Source organism: Hemiscyllium ocellatum, chromosome 31, assembly GCF_020745735.1.
Source record: "Hemiscyllium ocellatum isolate sHemOce1 chromosome 31, sHemOce1.pat.X.cur, whole genome shotgun sequence".
NCBI classification, from domain to species: domain Eukaryota; kingdom Metazoa; phylum Chordata; class Chondrichthyes; order Orectolobiformes; family Hemiscylliidae; genus Hemiscyllium; species Hemiscyllium ocellatum.
In genome coordinates, this window is record NC_083431.1 from 7,200,955 (window position 1) to 7,222,320 (window position 21,366).

General features: G+C 40.6%; 1 protein-coding gene across 2 annotated transcripts in view; it reads right to left on the reverse strand.

The window, feature by feature from the left end:
* Positions 1–21,366, reverse strand: part of med13a (mediator complex subunit 13a) — a 232,041-nt gene that overhangs the window by 6,058 nt on the left and 204,617 nt on the right. For both annotated transcript variants that reach the window (XM_060847924.1, XM_060847923.1), the window contains exons 25-28: positions 17,155–17,297; positions 11,801–11,959; positions 9,232–9,390; positions 929–1,056 (exon numbers count right to left, since the gene is read on the reverse strand). In XM_060847924.1, coding sequence (XP_060703907.1) covers positions 929–1,056; positions 9,232–9,390; positions 11,801–11,959; positions 17,155–17,297 — 589 coding nt within the window. The remainder of the gene's footprint in view (positions 1–928; positions 1,057–9,231; positions 9,391–11,800; positions 11,960–17,154; positions 17,298–21,366) is intronic.

Below are 21,366 nucleotides of genomic sequence, written 5' to 3' on the forward strand. Positions count from 1 at the left end.
ACTCAACCTCTCTCTCCTAGTCATTTCATGCATCACACCTAAAAACATTATGGATCGTGATGTAATGATGGAGAATGGAATCAAAATGATAGCTGACTGGTAACTGTAATATTTTTGCACCTGTCACAACATCGTTCTCCACACAAGGTTTTTTGAAAGAAACAAAAATCCCACGGTATGAAACTGCACAAGTAGTTAAAAGCACTGGAGAAATAAGTTAAGAATTTCAAAACATTTTCATGAAAAACGATACAGAAAATAGCAAGAGTATTAACTTAAACGCATAAAAATCAATTTTCTCGAGGATCAGTCTATGAACTTTCCAGTAAGAGGCCTGTGTTATTTTGCAAGAGAGTGTGTTCAATTCCTGGCAGATGTCCACCACCTCCTAGTTAACATTTCCGAGCCTACAGGTTTCTAGTTAGCAGAAACTTTGCCCGAGGCAATTTAATCACACTGGAGTTTGGCAGCTGTTGCCGTGTCCTGATAGCACTCGTTACCACTTGCTAAATGTCAGAACACATTATGGAACCCGAAAGGGAAGAGTATAGAAATGGGAAGCAATTGAAAGGTGGGCCAAATACACTGTGCATGAAAACAGTTCATATTATTAATATCATGACAGTATGACAAAGGGAAAGAGTCAGACTGACACACAAATTTAAGACTGACACCAAGATGCAATTTTTTTCTCAAAGGCTATGAAAAAACCTCATCCCGGCAGAATACCAATACAGTAAAACCATGGAAATATTTAAGGAATGATTGACATTATTGGCCTGGAAGAGGTAAAGAGAAAGACAGAAAAGAGTTTTCATAAATGAACTACAATGTACCAAATAGTCTTCTCCTCTGTACCATGATTTACAGAAATATTAAATAACAATTTTATAAAGGAGATACAGATGTGATAAAACAATGTCCTCACCTTGCCCGTGTCACCACCGTGTGGATAATGGGACCCTGGTGAATGTACCGGGGATGTGGATGGAGATGCTGGCAAGTTAATTATGAGATCATCATCTGGATCCAGTAATTCAAAGATTCCCATTTCCTCTGCAAATCAAATCAAAGCAAGTTGGATAAGAATAGAGAACAAGTTCAAATCAACTTATAAATGATCAGCAAGTTTTCTGCGTTATCTTTTGCAACAAACAACTCCATAGTGAAAGTTCTTCCGTTAATAGAAACTTAACATGACACTTTCATTCACCATAGCCTGATTAAAGTAGTACATTGAAACACTGATGGGATATTGCAAAGTTCAGTCCCTATTTTGTTATCACCAGCAGGATGTGGCTGTAATAGTTCAAACCAATGTTCCAACATCAAGCATCAATTTCCAAGTATTCTTCATCACCTGTTTCCAATAACAGATACTTAAATGTGGACAGCGAGCAAGGAAGTCAGATCTGTGCTGCTGGAACCAAGTTAGTGACAAGACAGGGACCGTGAACAAGGCTGGAACAGTTCAGAAAGTGTCGGTCACCATGAAGAATGTGATGCCATTGCCCGAATCAGGGAAGAGAAAGAGGGGAGCGAATCAGTTTCACTAACTTGCTCCCTCACTCACTCAAATTTGGGCCTGTCAATACACCATCACATCAGCAATAATCACCATCATTGCCTCATTACCTGAAAATGAATCACCTTCCCAGAGATAGAAAAAAAACAAATACAAATCCTCCCCTCAAAAAGGTTAGAGAACTCCAATGCAGAGTAATGGGAGGAATTAGTTCGTGCCCCTCCCAAATGATCCTGGTGTGTAAGTTCACACTTTCCCCTCCCCTAGCCTAAATAACCTACACAGTACCTTTCCATTAACAACCATTCTTCATGCGTGCATCTACAAATTATTAAAGGGTTAGTCAACCAGTTGAAAACACAGGTGTCGAGCAACTGAGCAGTAAAGTGATAAAGACAAGTTGCTAGAAAGGCTGCAGAACCCAGGTAAAGAAGCCACCAGGCCATAATGGGACACGTTCTAGATTGCTGAGAAGTAAGGGCATAAATTACACAGCTGTTAACAGAAGGTTTCCAGGTTTCTCTAAAAGAAGAATTGGAAGATCACAAACGTTTAAGGAAGAAACAAAGGATAACCTAGGAAACTACAGAACAATCAGCTTGACATTGATAGTGTGAAAACTGATGGAGGCCATAAGAAGGGATTAGATTAATATAAACAGAAAAATAAGTTAATAGTCAACATGGCTTTGTTAAAGGCAAGTTGCGTTTGGCAAATTTAGTTTTGATGAGGCGACAGACAGTGCTGTGGATGTTGCATATTTGGACCTTTAGAAAGCATTGATATGGTATCACATGGCAGGATAATTAGCAAATTAGAAACATTTGGATCTAATGGGTCCGTGGTAGCTTGGATTAGAAGTTGGCTAAAAGACAAGAAACAGAAAGTAGCACTTCTCAGACTAGAGATAGGAGTTGAAGCGAGTTTTGAGAAGATTTGTAGCTCAGGTTGAGGTTCTGGACGTAGGTTTGCTCACTGAGCTGGAAGGTTCATTTTCAGACGTTTTGTCACCATACTAGGTAACATCTTCAGTGAGCCTCCAAATCACCACAGGAAATGACATCACTGCTGACGATTCCTGTTTTCTATTAACATGTAAGAAATAAGGTAGGTGAACTTGCAGCGTGGGTTGGTACCTGGGACTTCGATGTTGTGGCCATTACAGAGACATGGGTAGAACAGGGACAAGAATGGCTGTTGCAGGTTCCAGGGTTTAAATGTTTTAGTAGGGTCAGACATGGGGGTAAAAGAGGGGGAGGTGTGGCATTACTTGTCAAGGATAGTATTACAGCGGTGGAAAGGACGATGGAGGAAGACTTGCCATCTGAGGTAGTTTGGGCTGAGGTTAGAAATAGGAAAGGTGAGGTCACCCTGTTAGGTGTTTTCTACAGGCCCCCTAATAGTCCGAGAGAAGTAGAGGATAGTATTGCGAGGATGATTCAGGAGAAAAGTGAAAGTAGCAGGGTGGTTGTTATGGGGGACTTTAACTTTCCAGATATTGACTGGGAAAGCTATAGCTCGAGGTCGTTAGATGGGTTGGTGTTTGTCCAATGTGTGCAGGAGGGTTTCCTGACACAATATGTAGACAGGCCAACAAGAGGTGAGGCTATACTGGATTTGGTTCTAGGTAATGAACCAGGCCAGGTGTTAGACTTGGAGGTAGGTGAGCACTTCGGGGACAGTGACCACAGCTTGGTGACTTTTACTTTAGTGATGGAGAGGGATAAGTGTGCACTGCAGGGCAAGAGTTATAGCTGGGGGCAGGGAAATTATGATGCGGTGAGGCATGACTTAGGATGTGTGGATTGGAAAATCAGGCTTCAAGAGAAGAATACTAACGATATGTGGAGATTGTTCAAGGAACAGCTACTGAGTGTCCTTGATAAGTATGTACCAGTCAGGCATGGAGTTAAGGGTCTTGTGAGGGAGCCGTGGTTTAATAAGGAATTGGAATCCCTTGTGAAGGGGAAGAAGGCGGCATATGTAAAGATGAGGCGTGAAGATTCAGTTGGGGCGATTGAGTGTTATAAGGTAGCCAGGAAGGATCTAAAGAGAGAGCTAAGAGCAGCGAGAAGGGGACATGAAAAGTCCTTAGCTGGTAGGATTAGGGAAAATCCAAAGGCTTTCTATAGGTATGTCAGGAATAAAAGGATGACTAGGGTAGGTATCGGTCCAGTCAAGGAAAGTAGTGGGAAGTTGTGTGTGGAGGCGGAGGAGATTGGAGAGACACTAAATCAATACTTTTCGTCAGTATTCACTCAGGAACAGGACATTGTTGCTGGTGTGAATATTGAGTCACAAGTGATTAGAATGGATGGCATTGAAGTATGTAGGGAAGAGGTTTTGGGAATACTGGAAAGGATGAAAATAGATAAGTCTCCTGGGCCTGATGGCATTTATCCTAGGATCCTCTGGGAAGCTAGGGAGGAGATAGCAGAGCCATTGGCCTGGATTTTTATGTTGTCATTGTCAACGGGAATAGTACCAGAAGACTGGAGGATGGCGAATGTGGTCCCCTTGTTCAAGAAGGGAAGTAGGGATAGCCCGAGTAACTATAGGCCAGTGAGTCTGACTTCTGTGGTGGGCAAAGTCTTAGAGAGAATTGTAAGGGATAAGATTTATGAACATCTGGATAGGAATAACGTGAATTTGGATAGTCAGCATGGTTTTGTGAAGGGCAGATCGTGCCTCACAAACCTTATTGAGTTCTTTGAGCAGGTGACTAAGGAGGTGGACGAGGGTAAAGCAGTAGATGTTGTGTATATGGATTTTAGTAAGGCGTTCGATAAGGTACCCCATGGTAGGCTAATGCAAAAACTACGGAGGTATGGCATTGAGGGTGCATTAGAGGTTTGGGTTAGAAATTGGCTGGCTGGAAGGAGACAGAGGGTAGTAGTTGATGGTATAGGTTCCTCTTGGAGTGCAGTTACTAGCGGTGTACCTCAAGGATCTGTTTTGGGACCATTGCTTTTTGTTATCTTTATAAATGATCTAGAGGAGGGGCTTGAAAGCTGGGTGAGTAAGTTTGCGGATGACACAAAAGTCGGTGGAGTTGTGGATAGTGAGGAAGGATGTGGCAAGTTACAGCGGGATATAGACAAGTTGCAAAGCTGGGCAGAAAGGTGGCAAATGGAATTCAATGTAGCTAAGTGTGAAGTCATTCACTTTGGTAGGAGTAACAAGAAGATGGATTACTGGGCTAATGGTAGGCTACTTGGTAGTGTGGATGAGCAGAGGGATCTTGGTGTCCATGTACACAGATCTCTGAAAGTTGCCACCCAGGTAAATAGTGCTGTGAGGAAGGCATATGGTGTACTGGGCTTTATTGGCAGAGGAATTGAGTTCCGGAGTCCTGAGGTCATGTTGCAGTTGTATAAGACTCTGGTGCGGCCTCATCTGGAGTGGTGTGTGCAGTTTTGGTCGCCATACTATAGGAAGGATGTGGAGGCATTGGAACGAGTGCAGAGGTGGTTTACCAGGATGTTGCCTGGTATGGTAGGAAGATTGTATGAGGAAAGGCTGAGGCACTTGGGGCTGTTCTCATTGGAGAAAAGAAGGTTTAGGGGAGATTTGATAGAGGTGTACAAGATGATTAGGGGTTTAGATAGGGTAGACACTGAGAACCTTTTACCGCTAATGGAGTCAGCTGTTACAAGGGGACACAGCTTTAAATTAAGGGGTGGAAGGTATTAGGACAGATGTTAGGGGTAGATTCTTTACACAGCGGGTTGAGAGTTCATGGAATGCCCTGCCAGTAGCAGTGGTGAACTCTCCCTCTTTATGGTCATTTAAGCAGGCATTGGATAGGCATTTGGAAGTTATTGGGCTAGTGTAGGTTAGGTAGGATTCGGTCGGCGCAACATTGAGGGCCGAAGGGCCTGTACTGCGCTGTATTTTTCTATGTTCTATGTTTGGGTTTCTTTGGGTTGGTGATATCATTTCCTGTTCTTTTCTCAGGGGGTGGTAAATGGAGTCCAAGTCAATGTGTTTATTGATAGAGTTCTGGTTGGAATGCATTGCTTCTAGGAATTCTAGTTTGTCTCCGTCTGGCTTGTCCTAGGATGGATGTGTTGTCATAGTCGAAGTGGTGTCCTTCCTTATCTGTACGTAAGGATACTAGTGAGAGAGGGTCATGTCGTTTTGTGGCTAATTGATGCTCATGTATCCTGATCGCTAGTTTTCTGCCTACTTATCCAATATAGTGTTTGTAACAGTTGTTGTATTTTTTAAATGACATTAGTTTTGCTTGTTGTCAGTATAGGGTCTTTCAAGTTCATTAGCTGCTGTTTTAGTGTGTTGGTGGTTTTGTGAGCTACCATGATGCTAAAGGGTATGTGTAGTCTGGCAGTCATTTCCGAGGTGTATTTGATGCAGGGCAGAGTGGCTAGGGTTTCTGGACGAGTTGTCTGCTTGTTTAGGTTTGTTGCTGAGAATTCGGTGGACTGTGTTCATTGGGTACCCAAGAAGCAAAACTAATGTCATTTCCAAAATGTCAGGAAATTACATCACCACAGGAAATGACATCACCAACACAAAGAAACCCGAACATACATAAGGGAAACTCAATTATCCGAAAATCGGATTATCCAAAGGAGATCTCGAGGTCCCAACAGAAACATTACATCAAAAACGTGTCTTTTGTTTAGTGATTAAAAGTACTGCCGAGAACAGTCCTGGACTGATGGGAGCGCAGGCACTGTCTCTAAATGACTGACCTCCCACCAACCCCCCACCTCTTCCCACACTTGCCCTGGAGTTCTACACAGGTGTGTACCCTAAACCCCCTTCCCCAGATAATCTCTCTAACAGTGTCCTATACAGGGCAAAGGTGGAACCTGTCAAAATGTTGCAGTAAAAGATTGTGTGCATGTGCACGTGCACGCTATTTCGAGACTCAACCCCAAAATCCAGCAGCAGTCTTGTTGTTGGTGTCCACTCTGGCTGCCCCAGTTAGAGAGTGGGTGGAAGGCGTGGGGGTGGTGTTGGTGGCAGACCGGGGGAATGGCCTCAAGTGCACTGTGCTGCTGCCAGTCTCCTGAAGGGGAAGCAGATTTAATAGAGAATGCCAAGCCCCAGAGGAGAGGCACTGAATCGATTAACCAAATTATCAATTATCCAAATTAAATAGTGCCCACCCATCTCATTCAGATAATCGAGGTTCGTCTGTAAATAGAAAGCAGGAATCATCAGCAGTGCTTCATCCGGAAGCTCACTGAAGATGTTACCTAGTATGGTGATGAAATGTCTGAAAATGAACCTTCCAGCTCAGCGAGCATACCTACATCCATAGGATTTGAAAGTACTGTTCCCCAGAGATTACTTTTTCTACTTTATATAAATGATTTGGAGATGAGCGCTGAGGGAAAATTCTCTAAATTTGCACAGTATTCTAAGCTAGGGAGAATAGTGAATTGTGAGGATGCTGCGGAGCCACTTCAGAGGGACACCGACAAGTTGGTTAAATGGGCTGACCGAGTCAGAATTATACAACATGGAAACAGACATTTCGGCCCAACTTATCCATGCTGACCCAATTTTCCAAACTAAACTGGTCCCACTTGCCTGCATTTGGCCTATTTCCCTCTAAACCACTCCTATTCATGGAACCTGTGCAAATGTACTTTAAAGTGTGTAACGGGATCTGCATCTACCAATTTCTCTAGCAGTTCATTCCATCAAAGTGTGAAAAAGTTGCTCCTCAGGTCCCTTGTAAATCTTTCTCCTCTCACCTTAAAATTATGCCCGATAGTTTTGAATTCCCCTATCCTATGGAAAAGACTTTTGCTATTCACCTTATCAATGCCCCTCAGAGGGTCTATAGAGGTCACTAACTCAACCTCATACACTCTAGTCAAAGAGGTCCCAGTCTGTCCAGCCTCTCCTCCTAACTCAAATAGTCTAGTCCCAGTAATATCCTTGTAAAGCTTCTCTGCTTTCTCAAATTTAATATTACCTTTCATATAGCAGGGAAACAAAAGCTGTATACAATACTCCAAAATCTGGCAAATTTCAATGCAAAGAAATGTTAGGCAATGCATTTCAGGAGAAGAAACATGGACAGTCAATGCAGGCTCAATGGTACAACTTGGAGGGCAGTACAGCAGCAGAGGGACCTCAAGGTTCAAAGTGCATAATTCTCTGAAGGTGGCCAATCAAGTTGTTAAGACAACTAAAAAAAGTTTATAAATAGAGGCAGAGAGTATAAAAGCAAGTCATAAAGTTGCATCTCTACAAATTATTAGACAGATCACATTTGGAGTGTGTTCAGCTCTAGACATCATATATAAGCAAAAATGTTAATGCCTTGGAGATTGTGCAAAGGAGCTTTTCTAGAATTATACCAGGAATGAAAGATTTTAGATACAAGGAAAGATTAGAGTGATTAGGCTTATTTTCCATGAAACAGAGAAGATTAAGATGTAATCATTTAATTGTGAACAATTTCAATAAGGTAAAGAAGGACATTCTATTTTCAATAGTTGGCAATGTCAGTAACTAGGGGATCACAATTTCAAGACTGTCAAGTAAGAGTTAGGAAGGAGATGAGGAGAAACTTCTTTTTTCAGGAGTTGTTAGGATTTGGAACAAGCTGCCTGGGAGAGCTGCAGAGCCAAGTGCCAGAGGTTTCAAAGAGATATACATTTGAAACAGACATTTAGAGGGCAATAGAGAGAGGACTGGAGAATAGGATCAGCTGGGTAGCTCTTTTGGGTGCCGGTACAGACACAATGACCTCCTCCTGTTCAGTAAAATTCTGGGATCCTAACCATGTATTCTATCCAGCAGATAACAAAAGTTGGAATACTGGTTAAATTTTCCCATCCTTGGCTTATAAGCTGAATGGTAATATCGCAAACTCTTTTCTAGCAGAGAACCAAATCTTAGATCCACATCTTAGATCCACACAGATTCCAATACCATAGATGGTGCTTCTATCTATCATGTCACTTGCAACAGAAACCAATTGTAGATTGTTACTCAAAGTATCCTACATTAGCTTGGGGTTTTTCAAGGGAGCCACATTAAGCATTTTGAGTTGAGATTTTAAAAATAGCTAAAATTTTGCCTTCACTTTAAAAACCACCTACCAGATAGTTTTTTGATATTTCCAACGAGATACCCCATCTTGTGCAACCAATAATTTTGATTTCAATTCAATACAGCTGAAAATAACTTGCTCAAGTATTAATATGTGCATTTCACCTAGCATTGATGAAGCAAGAATCTTCACTGAACTTCTTTCAGAACCCAGGGCCTTCAAATCCAAACGTGGTTCTGGTTTTCCATCTACTACAAACAATGAAGTATTGAAGCCAAATGTAGCACTCCTGTCGTTATTACAGCTGCAATAAGCTAACAAGCATCAGATACTGAGCATGAAGCCTTCCTTGTTCTGAAGAGCTGAGCAAGTTACTAGATAAACTTGTGAAGCCAACAAAAAGTCACGAAGCAGGTTTCTGCTTCAGGACTGATCTATCTAACCATTCAAAATGAAACAAACTAAATCCATAATCACCTACTCATCGCTGAATTAGGAACTGGTGCACCAGCTGAGTCACCAACCAGTAGACAGGGCTACAATACGGTCCATAAATCAACAATTGAAACAGAAAAATGAGAGATTACATCCCAATTCAAATACTGTAAAAACATCATTTGTAAGAATCCAACATATATCAAGGCAACAGACAACATCCATGACTAACCAACGTTTATTTCATAGCTCCCAGTTGGCACTTGCACCATTGCGGAGGTAGGAAACACTAGGATGTGAGTGCATGATGTATCCTGTGGCGTGCTCAGTTGCGACGTCTGCATGTTGAGTGATGTGCCACGACCAAACACTGACCCAACAGACACAGAATCTGCAACAAGATTTAAAAGAAAGCTTTGTCTTCAACCAACATTTCAAAAAAAAATAAGATCTTCTGTTAACTACTCAACAATAAACCAAATGAGTAAGAGTATAAAAAGTAAGTTTATTTCCAATGACTTCAGGATATAAGCACCCAGTTCAAAAGAACTGCACTCTTTAATGCAGCGAACTAGCTCCTGTTGTTCACACCATTCCAAACTTTGGGAGAAAAAAAAGTCGCAAACTGTGATTTGCTGATAACTTGGAGAGATTTACACCAAAGTCACTCTTCATGAAGAGTTGCAATAGTCTCTGAACTCCTGATGTTAATTATCAAAGCTAGAAAGATTTAATATGTTCTAAATTATGCACCTGTTCTACCATACATCAAAGGCAACTGTTTTTCAATAGTAAAGAGTCTTTAGCTTTATCTTAAAAACCGTATGTAGTTTGCTCAGCAACCTGCCTAACATTTCTCCCTTAACCACTGAAGAAGTTATCGTTCAAGTCACTGTTTCCCAGACAGAGTCATTATGTAATGGAAGCTTCCATTAACAGCACTTCAAAAAATTAACTTTGAGACACTGTCAACGTAATAGGACACTCTATAATGTTAGCATTTCTCAAATGTATAATAATAATTGGATTATTTTTATACATAATAATCCAATTTCCTGAGCTCTTTTAGTTCCTTGCCCCATGTCTCTAAATATGAAGCCAGCAACATTGACCTTCTGTCATCCAATATTGCTCGAGTTCCACTCCACAACATGTCTGCATTTTACATTACAGGTTGATATAATGAAAATACATAGAATATTTTCTACATTAATAGTGAATCCTTCATATAGGAAAAAAACAACAATAACCAACAACATAACACAAATTAGCAGCATGCCTAGTCAACAAAGTAACATTTGACAATTTGTTGGGATCTTCAAATATGAACAAAAGGTTGAGAGAGAGATTAATGTTTTAGGCATGTAAGCTGGTTAATCTAACAACAAATATCACCAAACGTACACAGAATTACATGGAAAAAAATATTAAATTTGATAGGTAGTCAACAAACAAAGACCCCACTTTGCAGAGCTCAGGCACCTTTATCCACAATAGCACAGTGTCATTTATGTAACAGGACTCCCATCAATAACGTTCTTGTTGCTGGTCGAATCTAAATGGCCATATGCGACAATAGGGACTTACTTTTCTGGTTACCTTCTCAACATAAGTTTGAAAAGAAAAAAAGTCAACCCTTAGTAAAACACTAGTGCAACCAAAATGTACCAGTATGATGCCTCACAGTTGAGTACCAATATGTTTGGTCATAAAGCCTTCTACCCATTTCAATTTTAATATCTGCCTTTAATACACTAAACTGCTCCCTATTTCTTTTTTCTTCATTAAGATTTAGGTGATGACATCAAAGCCAGAATTAACATCCATTCTTAGCTGTCCTGAGGAGGTAGTGATGGGCCTTGTCCTTGAATACTGTAATTGCCATGTATTACATGGCAATTACAGTATTATATTCTAAGTCTCTATTGATAAGCCCAAGTAACCCATGCATTTTTTAAAACCATTTTATCAATATTCTCTGCTACTTTTAAAGTCTTGGATTGAACCCATGGCCCCTCTGCTCATCTACATCTTTTCAAAATTGTGCCATTTAAGGTGTACTGTCTTTTCATAATAGCCCTTCCAAAATGCATGAATGCACACTTTACCATAATGATGGCCCTGCCACACCTCTGCCCAACTTACAATCTATATTACTATTCACTATGCCAAATTTACAACTACACATGTTCTAATACTGTTCCTAAACCCAAGCCTGGGTAATCTATAACAAGTTAAAAGTGGCGATTCTTGATGTGGCAGCATGGCAAGGCGACCCATGACTGAGCACTTAAAGACTGTAAAGTTGAACTTTATTTCTTTTTTTTTGCCTGTACATTCAACGTTTTGGTTTCCTTTTTGTGTTTTAAGATGGCACTTGAGAGTGGCAACACTATGCAATACCTTTCACTTTAGTAATAAAATACATGTGACAATAAATGCATCAAATCAATCAAATTTCAAAAAAGAAAAATTAATGGATCCAAAACTGACCAATCCCAACGTTTCCCAGTCTGAAAATCATCCATCAGAAAAGGTGGTTAAATTATTAAAGTTGCACATAACGCTTTGTTTTTATAATTTACATTTGTCGGGTGACCAACAAGAGCCACTGTTCAAATGGAGAGCTGAAATGTCCAACCAGAACACAGGTACAGCTCATTTTCTTCAGCAAGTTAATAATTTATTTTAGAACCAACACTATTGTGTTGTAGTAATATATTACCTCATAAATAATGATGCATCCCAGACAAATTGAAACTTATCAGTAACAAACTGCATATTCCATAAACTGTTCTCACCAGGCATTATCACAAATGATCCCTGTGGTTCCATAGCAACCAAACAAGCACTAAGGATGCTTGGAGAATCAGCTGCAGAAATACCACACATTCTGCAAGTATCCTTCAGGTGCCGGCTAAGGGACTGCAAAGTGCGACGACCAAGCAAACAACTCCAGTCTGCAAAATATAAAAGATTAGCATGAGTTAGTGAAACAACAAAACAGCAATCCAGTTATGCACAAGATTAAAGCATTTTCTGAACAGCTCTGTAGGTGGATGTGCTGTGCTGTATAATGCAACAGCCTAGGGGTCACTTTTAAAGTCATAAAAGGTAAAACATTTGTAACATTGTCTGCTAGATTAATACGATTATTAACCTTAGTTTCATGAACTAAAGTCTCATCAAACCAGTAAAAAAGTGCTCCAAAGATTAAGCACTTTTTAATACTCCCAAATTTCCAACTGATTCCCTGTCAGCTGATTTCAATTACTTTTTTCTATTCATTCGTGGGGCATGGGCTGGCCAGCATTCACTACCTGCCCCATACATCCTGGTATCAACATTTCAAAAGACTATTTTCTTTCACAGACTTTAGTTGCTGTCCAAGTTTGAGGCAAACAAGAAAATTGGATATAAATATGAACTTTCTTCTTGTTAACATGCTTCGTGTTCACAAAATTACTTCTGGCCATTTCCATCATTCTATTATGTTGCCACATTGGTATTCATTACACTGAAGACAGCAAAAGTGTTCCTGCTCATGATCACTATCAAATGAATGGAATGATGATTCTATTAGAAAGCACATTTCCAAAGATGAGACTGCAAGAAGGTGGGACACTGCCCTCTGACCTGAAAAATTCAAACATGAACAATGACATTTAATAAGGTCTGCCAGTATCTGCCAGGAGTTAGCATGAAAGGGGTACAATTGTGGCCTCAAGGGTTCTTGCGGCACAGTGTTAGGAGACCTGGATTGAAGTCCAACCTGCTCCAGATATGCGACACAACACATCTGAATAGGTTGCAACAAAGCTTCCTTTTTTAATAAGGTTATGCCATCCTTGCTTTTTTTTTTTGCAGAGAGGTTGTAGACAAAAACTCCGGAAAGTCTGGGGCGTAGGGTTTTAGAGCCATTTTGATAATAACAGATACTGCCTCATGGAGAAGGCTTTCAAGTTTAAAAAAAACACACTTGTATAATGAAAGGGGAGTAGCCAGTTCTCCCAGCTCAGTTCAGCTTTTCTCTGATTTGTCGGGCAGCATCCGAACAGCAGGAGAATCGACATTTCGGGCAAAAGCCCTTCATCAGGAAGGAGAAGGGATGATGATGCGCTTTTGCCCAAAATGTAGATTCTCCTGCTCCTCGGATGCTGCCTGACCTGTTGCTTTTCCAGCACCACACACTGGACTCTAATCTCCAGCATGTGCAGTCCTCACTTTCACCTTCTCTCTGATTTAGTTTGGTGTTTAGCAGTAGTGTGAAAAAAGGCTGAAGGACCCACAGAAGCAGGTCCAAGCTGGTACTCTCTCTCGGACTTGTATCCTGTAAAAACATATGTCTGATTTTACCTTTTGTGCCAAGGGGTGTTTATGGGGACTTTGTATTTGGAACAGCATCATTAACTTGGGATGATGTGTTGGGTTTTCGGAGAGGTTAAGTTAGTCGGTATTCTGTTTTCTATTTTTTGTGCTTCATTCAGTAATCTTGTGAATAAATTCTGTTTTGTTTAAAATTAAGTGGTTTGACCAGCTGATTCTCTCTTGGAATATCCACTTCACACCTGCTTAAAACAACGAGCAAAGTTAGGGTCTGGGCTACATTCTAGAAAAGTGTTGAGGGATCTGGCCTGGTCCATAACAAAAATGTCTACAATTGTGACCTTCTACACAGGATGTTTAAAGCACAAAGCTATACTTTATATTAAACTGGCATTAAAAATAACACAAACTAACATTTCCATGTTACAAGTCTCCCATAACATTACCCAGGGAGTCCACAATACAATTAGAACATAGAACATAGAAAGATACAGCGCAGTACAGGCCCTTCGGCCCTCGATGTTGCGCCGACCGAATCCTACCTAACCTACACTAGCCCAATAACTTCCAAATGCCTATCCAATGCCCGCTTAAATGACCATAAAGAAGGAGAGTTCACCACTGCTACTGGCAGGGCATTCCATGAACTCTCAACCCGCTGTGTAAAGAATCTACCCCTAACATCTGTCCTATACCTACCACCCCTTAATTTAAAGCTGTGTCCCCTAGTAACACCAATTATAGCAAAATGGGTAGAAAAAAAAACAAACATCAGTGCCAAAATAAGGAGTGTATGTTGCATTGTTACAGACATGAGAATCTTAAAATAGAACATTTTTAATATCTAAAAACCATTTGGTAAGTACCACAAATTGGGTTACTTCATAAGAGTTCATGGCACAAGAGATAATATATTAACAGGGTTAGATGATTGTCTTCTGTTGGTTAGCCAAAGTAGGGGAAATAATGAGGCATTTTCAGGATGGCAACCTGTAACTAGTAGAGTACCACATGAATCTGTGTTGGCCCACAATTATTTACAATATATATTAATGAATGGGATGAGGGAAGTAGATGTACAATTGCCACGTTTACAAGAACAGGTGGGAAGGCAAGTGCTGAGGATGACAGAGTCTTCAGAGGAATATAAAGAGATTGAATATGCCAAAACCTGGCAGATGGGACATAATATAGGAAAATGTGAGGTTGTCCATTTGGAAACCAAGCATAGAGGAGTTGACTTTTATTTGAATGGAGAAAGACTGCAGAAAGCTGCAGTGCAGAGAGATTTAGGAGTCCTCATGCATGAATCACAAAAAGCTACTATACACGTTCACAAAGTAATGGGAAAGTAAAGGAATGTTGGCCTTTATTTCAAAGGGAATGGAGTATAAAAATAGACAATAAAAACCAAAAGAACTGTGACTCTTCCTCAAAAATGATGGTAGCTAGAAGAAAGTTTCTTTTTAATGCAGAATATTGGTTGTGGGGAGGGGTAAGCAGCAAATGACAGTTGGACATAGAGCCCAAAGAGAGAAAAGAACAATTGGTTAGACAAAGAAATGGATAATAATCAGCCTAGGAGAATGAATGGCTATTAAAGGGGTCAATTAGAGGCTAACAATGGGTTGAGTATAATAGCATCATGTAATAACAAGGCCTTGTGTGGTGGGGTTGGGCAAGGATACAGGAGAAAGTGCCTCAAACTCTAAAATTGTTGAACTCAATACTGAGTCCAGAAGCTGTAGAGTTCCAAGGCAGAAAATTAGTGCTGTTCTTTCAGGTTGCACTTGGCTTCACTGGAGCACTGCAGCAACGTGACAGAGACATTAGCCAGGGAACAAGATGGTGTGTTGAAGTGGCAGGCAACTGGAAGTTCAGGGTCTACTATGTAGATGCCCTGCAAAGTGGTCACCCAGTGCATGCTTCATTTCCTCAATGCACAGGAAACAACATTGTGAGCATCAAATGCAGTAGACTAAATTGAGTGGTGTAGATAAAGTGTTGCTTCATTTGAGAGATGTGCTTGGGCCTTTGGATACAGAGGAAGGATCAAGTAAACAAACAGGTGTTACATCTTCTGCGATTGCAAGGGAAAGTGCCGTGGGGCAGTGGGCTGAGTATTTGGGAATGAAGGAGGAGTGTATCAGGGTATATCGAAGGGAACAGTCCCTGTGGAAATTGACACGGGAGAGGAGGGGAATATGTCTGGTGGTGGCATCCCGCTGGAGGTGACAGAAACTGCAGCTATTGATCCTCTGGATGTGGATAAGAACAAGTGGGACCCTATCGCTATTGTGGGAGAGCAGATGGGTCGTACCTGGCTGAGGGCCATGTCAACTATGGGGAATCCTTGCTTAAAGAAGAGGGTCAACATTTCAGAGACCCCCCCTTGTCGAAATTAGCACCATCAGAACAGATGCCATGATGACAGAGGAATTGGGGAAATGGAATAGGGTGTGAGGATATAACAGTGTTAAGGTAACTATAGAAGTCAGTTAGTTTGGAGTAGATATTGGTGATCAGCCTATCCGAGGTAGACCAGGAGAAGATGAGAACAGAATGGAAATTTGTAGCAAAATTGATAAACTTTCCCAATTCCAGACAAGAGAAAGAACCAACACTGATGATATTTCAATATACCAGTGAAAGAGTTTGGGTGAGAGCCGTAATAGGATTGGAACAAGGAAGGCTCTGCGTACTCCACAGAGAGATGGGCATAACTGGGGGCCATATAGGTACGCATGGCCACACCTCTACCCTGAAGGAAGCGAGAGGAGTTAAAAGAGAAGTTGGTCAGGATGGGGCATGTCTTACTGAAACTATAAAGCACTAGGCATACCATATCTACAATACCATGGACAATTTTGTTTCCGTATTGAAGGAATCATATACTGACAATGGAGGCAGTTCAGAGAAAATTCATTAGGTTGTTCCCAGGTATGAGGGATTTTCTTGTTAGGTCAGGGTGAGTAGGGTGACCTTAATCTCATTGAAGTTTGGAAAAATAAATGGTGATCTTACTGAAATGTTAGATATGTTCAAGACTGAGATAGACAGATTTTTATTCAGAAAGGGAATCGGGGTTATAGGCATAAGGCAGGAAAGTACAGTTGAGGATTGTGAGATCAGCCATGAATAGTAAAATAGACTCAATAGGCTAAATGACCTACATCTGCTCCTACATCTTATGTTCTTACATTTTTTTTAAAAAATCAATAAATTGCAGTCATTGTTGTAAACCAATAACAACATCCAATTTACATGCAGTAGTTATATTGTTTATGGAATAAATTGCCCAGTTTAGTAGGAAACTTCTTTATTCTTTAACTAATGTTATGATTTTCAATATCCATATCAACTACTGGAAGTGGCAGGATGTTGATTTAAACTGTCATGCAAATATGAGAGCACTGGCCAGTACAGCAGCCTCTCTGAACTGCACTGGTGCTTGTCCTCAAATCTTGAAATACATGTTAGTGTAACTGCAGCCTAAAATTTCAAGCATTTTGGAATAATGCATAGTTCTCCCACCAATGACTGAACTCGGTTTGGTCCAAACTTATCTCTGGTATTGGAAAACCATGTTGTAGGTTATGAATCAACATTCGCCTTACAAAAGAGCATACTACCCAATTCAGTGAGTAATACCATGGGTATGATAAAATTGCTCTTCAATATATGCCTTATGAAAACAAACATTAATCAGAATTCACATCTGAAGCTTATAGTTGGAAGAAAAATCTTCCAGAACACTCCCAAAAAAAAAATCAAATAAACTTGTGCACTGCACTTTTATAAGATGCTGTTGGGTGTTCATTTGTTTTACCTTTTAATTCTCCATGTCCTATCCTCCCAAGCCGCCCAATAACAACCCTCCAGGGTAGTGATGTCATCTGCATGATGCCCAAACACCAATCCCAGAGTTTTTGCAATCCCATTCTCCGGGGTGAACCTTTCCGCCTGCGAGCCCTGTCAGATTAAATAAAAATCACCACTTTAGTAAGAACAGATCATTCAAGAAACACTCAATAATTTACATAGCCTGTATAGAGATAGAAACAGTGATAAAATTTCAAGTTAATGATCAGTCTTCAGAACTAGTAGTAGTTAGGGATCAACAGGTTGCAAGAAAAAAAAGTGAAAAGGGCAGGTGGTGAAACAACAAAAGGATGGGGTGAAAGGCAAGAGGAGTCAAATGACAAAATAATGGTGGTGCAAAGTAAAAGATGATGATAATGAAATTTGCAAATAAACTCGGGGAGTGGTTGAGGAGGTACATGCATCAGAAAATCATTTCCACTTGTTGTAGTCCAAAAATGTGGGGGCAGAGGTGATAATCTCAGCTAATAGTTATGGGCAGGACAAATCATAGGTTTTATTTCTTTTAGTTTACTGAGGAGGTCAGTCATTGAACATAGTCACAAGAGGTTACAAATATATTTTTAACAAGAGAATGCCAAAATTTATTACACAAAAGAAAACATGAAAAATAGTAAACCAAACGAGAACATCTGGGAAAAAAATCATTACAAATATCAGAAAGCAAGTTTCAACTTGTTTAACCCAACAATAATCTCTCAGACACAAACAACAGTATAAGATCCCTCTTATCTCCATGCTAAAGCTGCGGCACCATTGTAATTGGTTTCCTTCTCAGCACATTTCTGTGCCTAGCTCCTGCTCCGAGTTTTCATGTTTTATATTAACTTGCAATTTTCTTCAATTAATCTCTCCCCCCCCCCCCCCCCCCCCCCCCCCCCCATGGCCAATAAACAAACTACTAACCCAGCTCACCGGTACAACTTAACATGGCTTCTTTAAAATTCCTTGCTTCAGCAGCCTTAAAGGATGTTTTTCTCACTTGGGAACTCCTTATTTTGGAGTTTCCAATTAAATTCCCTACAGTGTGGAAACAGGCCCTTCGACCCACCAAGTCCACACCGACCGTCTGAAGAGTAACCCATCCAGACCCATTTCCCTCTGACTAATGCACCTAACACTATAGGCAATTTAGCATGGTCAATTGGCCTAACCTGCACATCTTTGGACTGTGGGAGGAAACCAGAGCACCCAGAGGAAACCCACACAGACACATGGAGAACGTGCAAATTCCGCACAGACAGTTGCCCGAGGCTAGAATCGAACCTGGGACCCTGGTGCTATGAGGCAGCAGTGCTAACCACTGAGCCACCGTACCACCCCATAGGTTTTCTATGTTGGTTAGATTGTTTTCATGAGCAGTCTGCTTGGAGATGTTAATGCACACCTCAGGAGCAAATGGAACTTGAATCTGGCACTCCTGGCTTGAGGTATGGAGCTAGACACTCAAAGTACTGCAGCCTCCCCAGCAGAGAATCGAACCCCGGTCTCCTGCGTGACAGGCAGGGTTACTAACCACTATACTACTGAGGACTGGATCTTCTAAGCAAATCAGAGCTTCTCCCAGCCCTGTCCGGACTGTTTTGGATACTGCTAAAAGCAATTTCTGCTGTTATACAACTCTTCTCCGAATCAATCTGTTTATCTCAGAGTTGTAAAGTTCAAGTCCGCAAATAGCTTAAGCAATGACTTATTGGAAGTGGGGAAAATGCTAGTCATTTATCTAAAGTCAACTGGTTTCTTTGAAATATTGCTTTAACCTTATTGTTCAAAATTACTTTGATTTTGAAAACTAAAACTGAACAAGACTTCATGGCACTGAAAACTAAAGTCCATCTTTCCCTCTACTTTAGAGCAGAAGCTTCCAAGTAACAATGTATTGTGAGCTTACATCACAATCTGAAATTGTTCAACTTAGCTGTAAAATACTTAATCAGAATAGGAGTTGTTGTCGCTAGAGATTATATTGCATGTTACTGGCACAAGGTAGGTGGCAAAGGATGAAGATATCAGAGTTGGAGGTGGTGGGGGGGCAGGAACAGGAGCAGAGATTTACAATAGCATTGAATCAGAGGTGTTCTGCAACAAAGCAATTCCAAACTACATTTGGAAATGCAACCATACAATGAGCAGAGTATGCTAAATTAATGGAAGCACAAATAAAACACCATCATCCAGAAGCATTTTGAATCTGGACAGTGCGAAGAAAAACAAGGGCAGGTGCTAAATCTCCTGTGCTTCCCAGGAGATCCATGTCAAATGAAAGGAAGGGGTTGGCGGAGAAATGGACCAGTGTGTCACTGAGGAAACGGTCCTTCAGGAATACTGGAAGAGCAGATTCCTCCATATTATGGAATGATCTGTTGAATTTAGTGGCTAGTGGAATGCAAAGTGAGGATAAAAAACCCCTGATATGGTTCTGGGAGGAGGAGAAATTTTGGAACTAAACAGACCCATGGGTAGAACAAAAGGGTCCTTTAAAAGCAGCAAAGTGGGAGGAAATGCAGCTGTGGCTATGACAGTGTGCTTATAGTGCAAACTGACTAATACACCATTTTCAGAAACAGAGAAACAGAAGCTGAAGGGAAGAGTTAAACATGGGATCACATGAAAATGAGGATGTCTTGAAATCTGAATAAAGTTGATCAAATTTCCTAATTTACAGCAAGAACAGTTCAACCATGACAGTCATCGATGTACTAAAAACAAAGTGAGGAAGAGGACCTGTAGAGAACAGGTTCCATATATTTCATGAACAGAGCAGTAGCTAGCTTAGTTGGTGTAATTCAGAATGACAGCAACAGCATGAGTTTGATAGTCCTTCCAGCTAAGTTACAATTGCATTCTGCCTCCTTGCTCTGTTCCGGACAGTGGATGGAAAAAGCAAACTACCTGGATAAAAGCTGCCGAGAAACACGATAGGAAGCAGTATCAGCCAATGATGAGCCAAGACCAAGTGAAATAATCATTAAAAGGCTTGGACAGCTACAGCAACCTATACACAATCCCAAAGCAATATCTTTAAATTGGAGAAAGTGAGTGGAGTAAAAGGAGAAATTGTTCAATGTGTTGGATCTCCATGAAGGGAGAAATGCAATACCCTCAGGGCTTGTTGGTTGATATGGAGTTCAGGAAGAATTGGATATTCGTGGTCAAAAGGAGATGGTTACTGGCAGCAAACTGTATTGGTAGCAACAGGCATCATAAGAAATGTGGATATAGATGGAAATGGACTGAACAAGCAAAGTGAAACAACATGTTAAAATAGGGCGAATAGGTTCCATTGGGCAAAAACAAGCTGAAACAATGCGGAATTTCTGTTGGTGGAATCATGTAAAAGATGGGTTTGAGGATGAATGAGTTGGATCATCTCTAACTACAGACAGTGGATTGACTCATTCCTTCCTTTTTTAAAATGCAAACGTCAGTATTATGCTGCTGCGTGCAGCCACTCCTGCCGGGGGATTCCTATCAGATATATTACGCTGATCTGTCTTACACTAGATGCGTAAAGGTGGTGCATCACTTGCGCAACAACTTTGCAACATCAATCATCCAACTATATATACCTTTACTTTGCTCTCTAGAAGACAGCAACTTTTCAGCTCTGTTCATATGGCTGAAATGCTGGCATTTTCCTTTCTGGATGCCACTTCTTTTTAAGAATTCTTTTCACTCCTTCAATTTCAAATACCACTTCATTTCTCCTATGGTCCATATGTGGAATTTTGTTTTAAAAACTTGAGAAGTAGAATCCCTGGCTGGCCAGCCAGCATTCACTTCCTGTCCCATACTTCCTGGTATCAGCATTTTAAAAGACTCTACTTTCTTTCACAAAATTTATTTGTTGTCCAAGTTTGAGGCATACAGGAAAACTACATATAAACTAGAGCTTTCTTGTTGTTTAACATGCTTCATCTTCATAAAATTGCTTCTGGCCATCTCCGTTCTTCTAACATCTACAATCTTGGTCCTCATTCATCTTAAATGGAGAAATTTATCAACGTAGTCCAATATGACACCACTTAATTCAAACTTCTACGATATTTCTACTAGTTATCAATTTGCCTATTTGGTGTTTACAGTCAAGTCACTATCTGCAATATTTTGTTCAGCCTCTTCTAAAATGAAGTACCTTAACATGATACTTTATGTATTA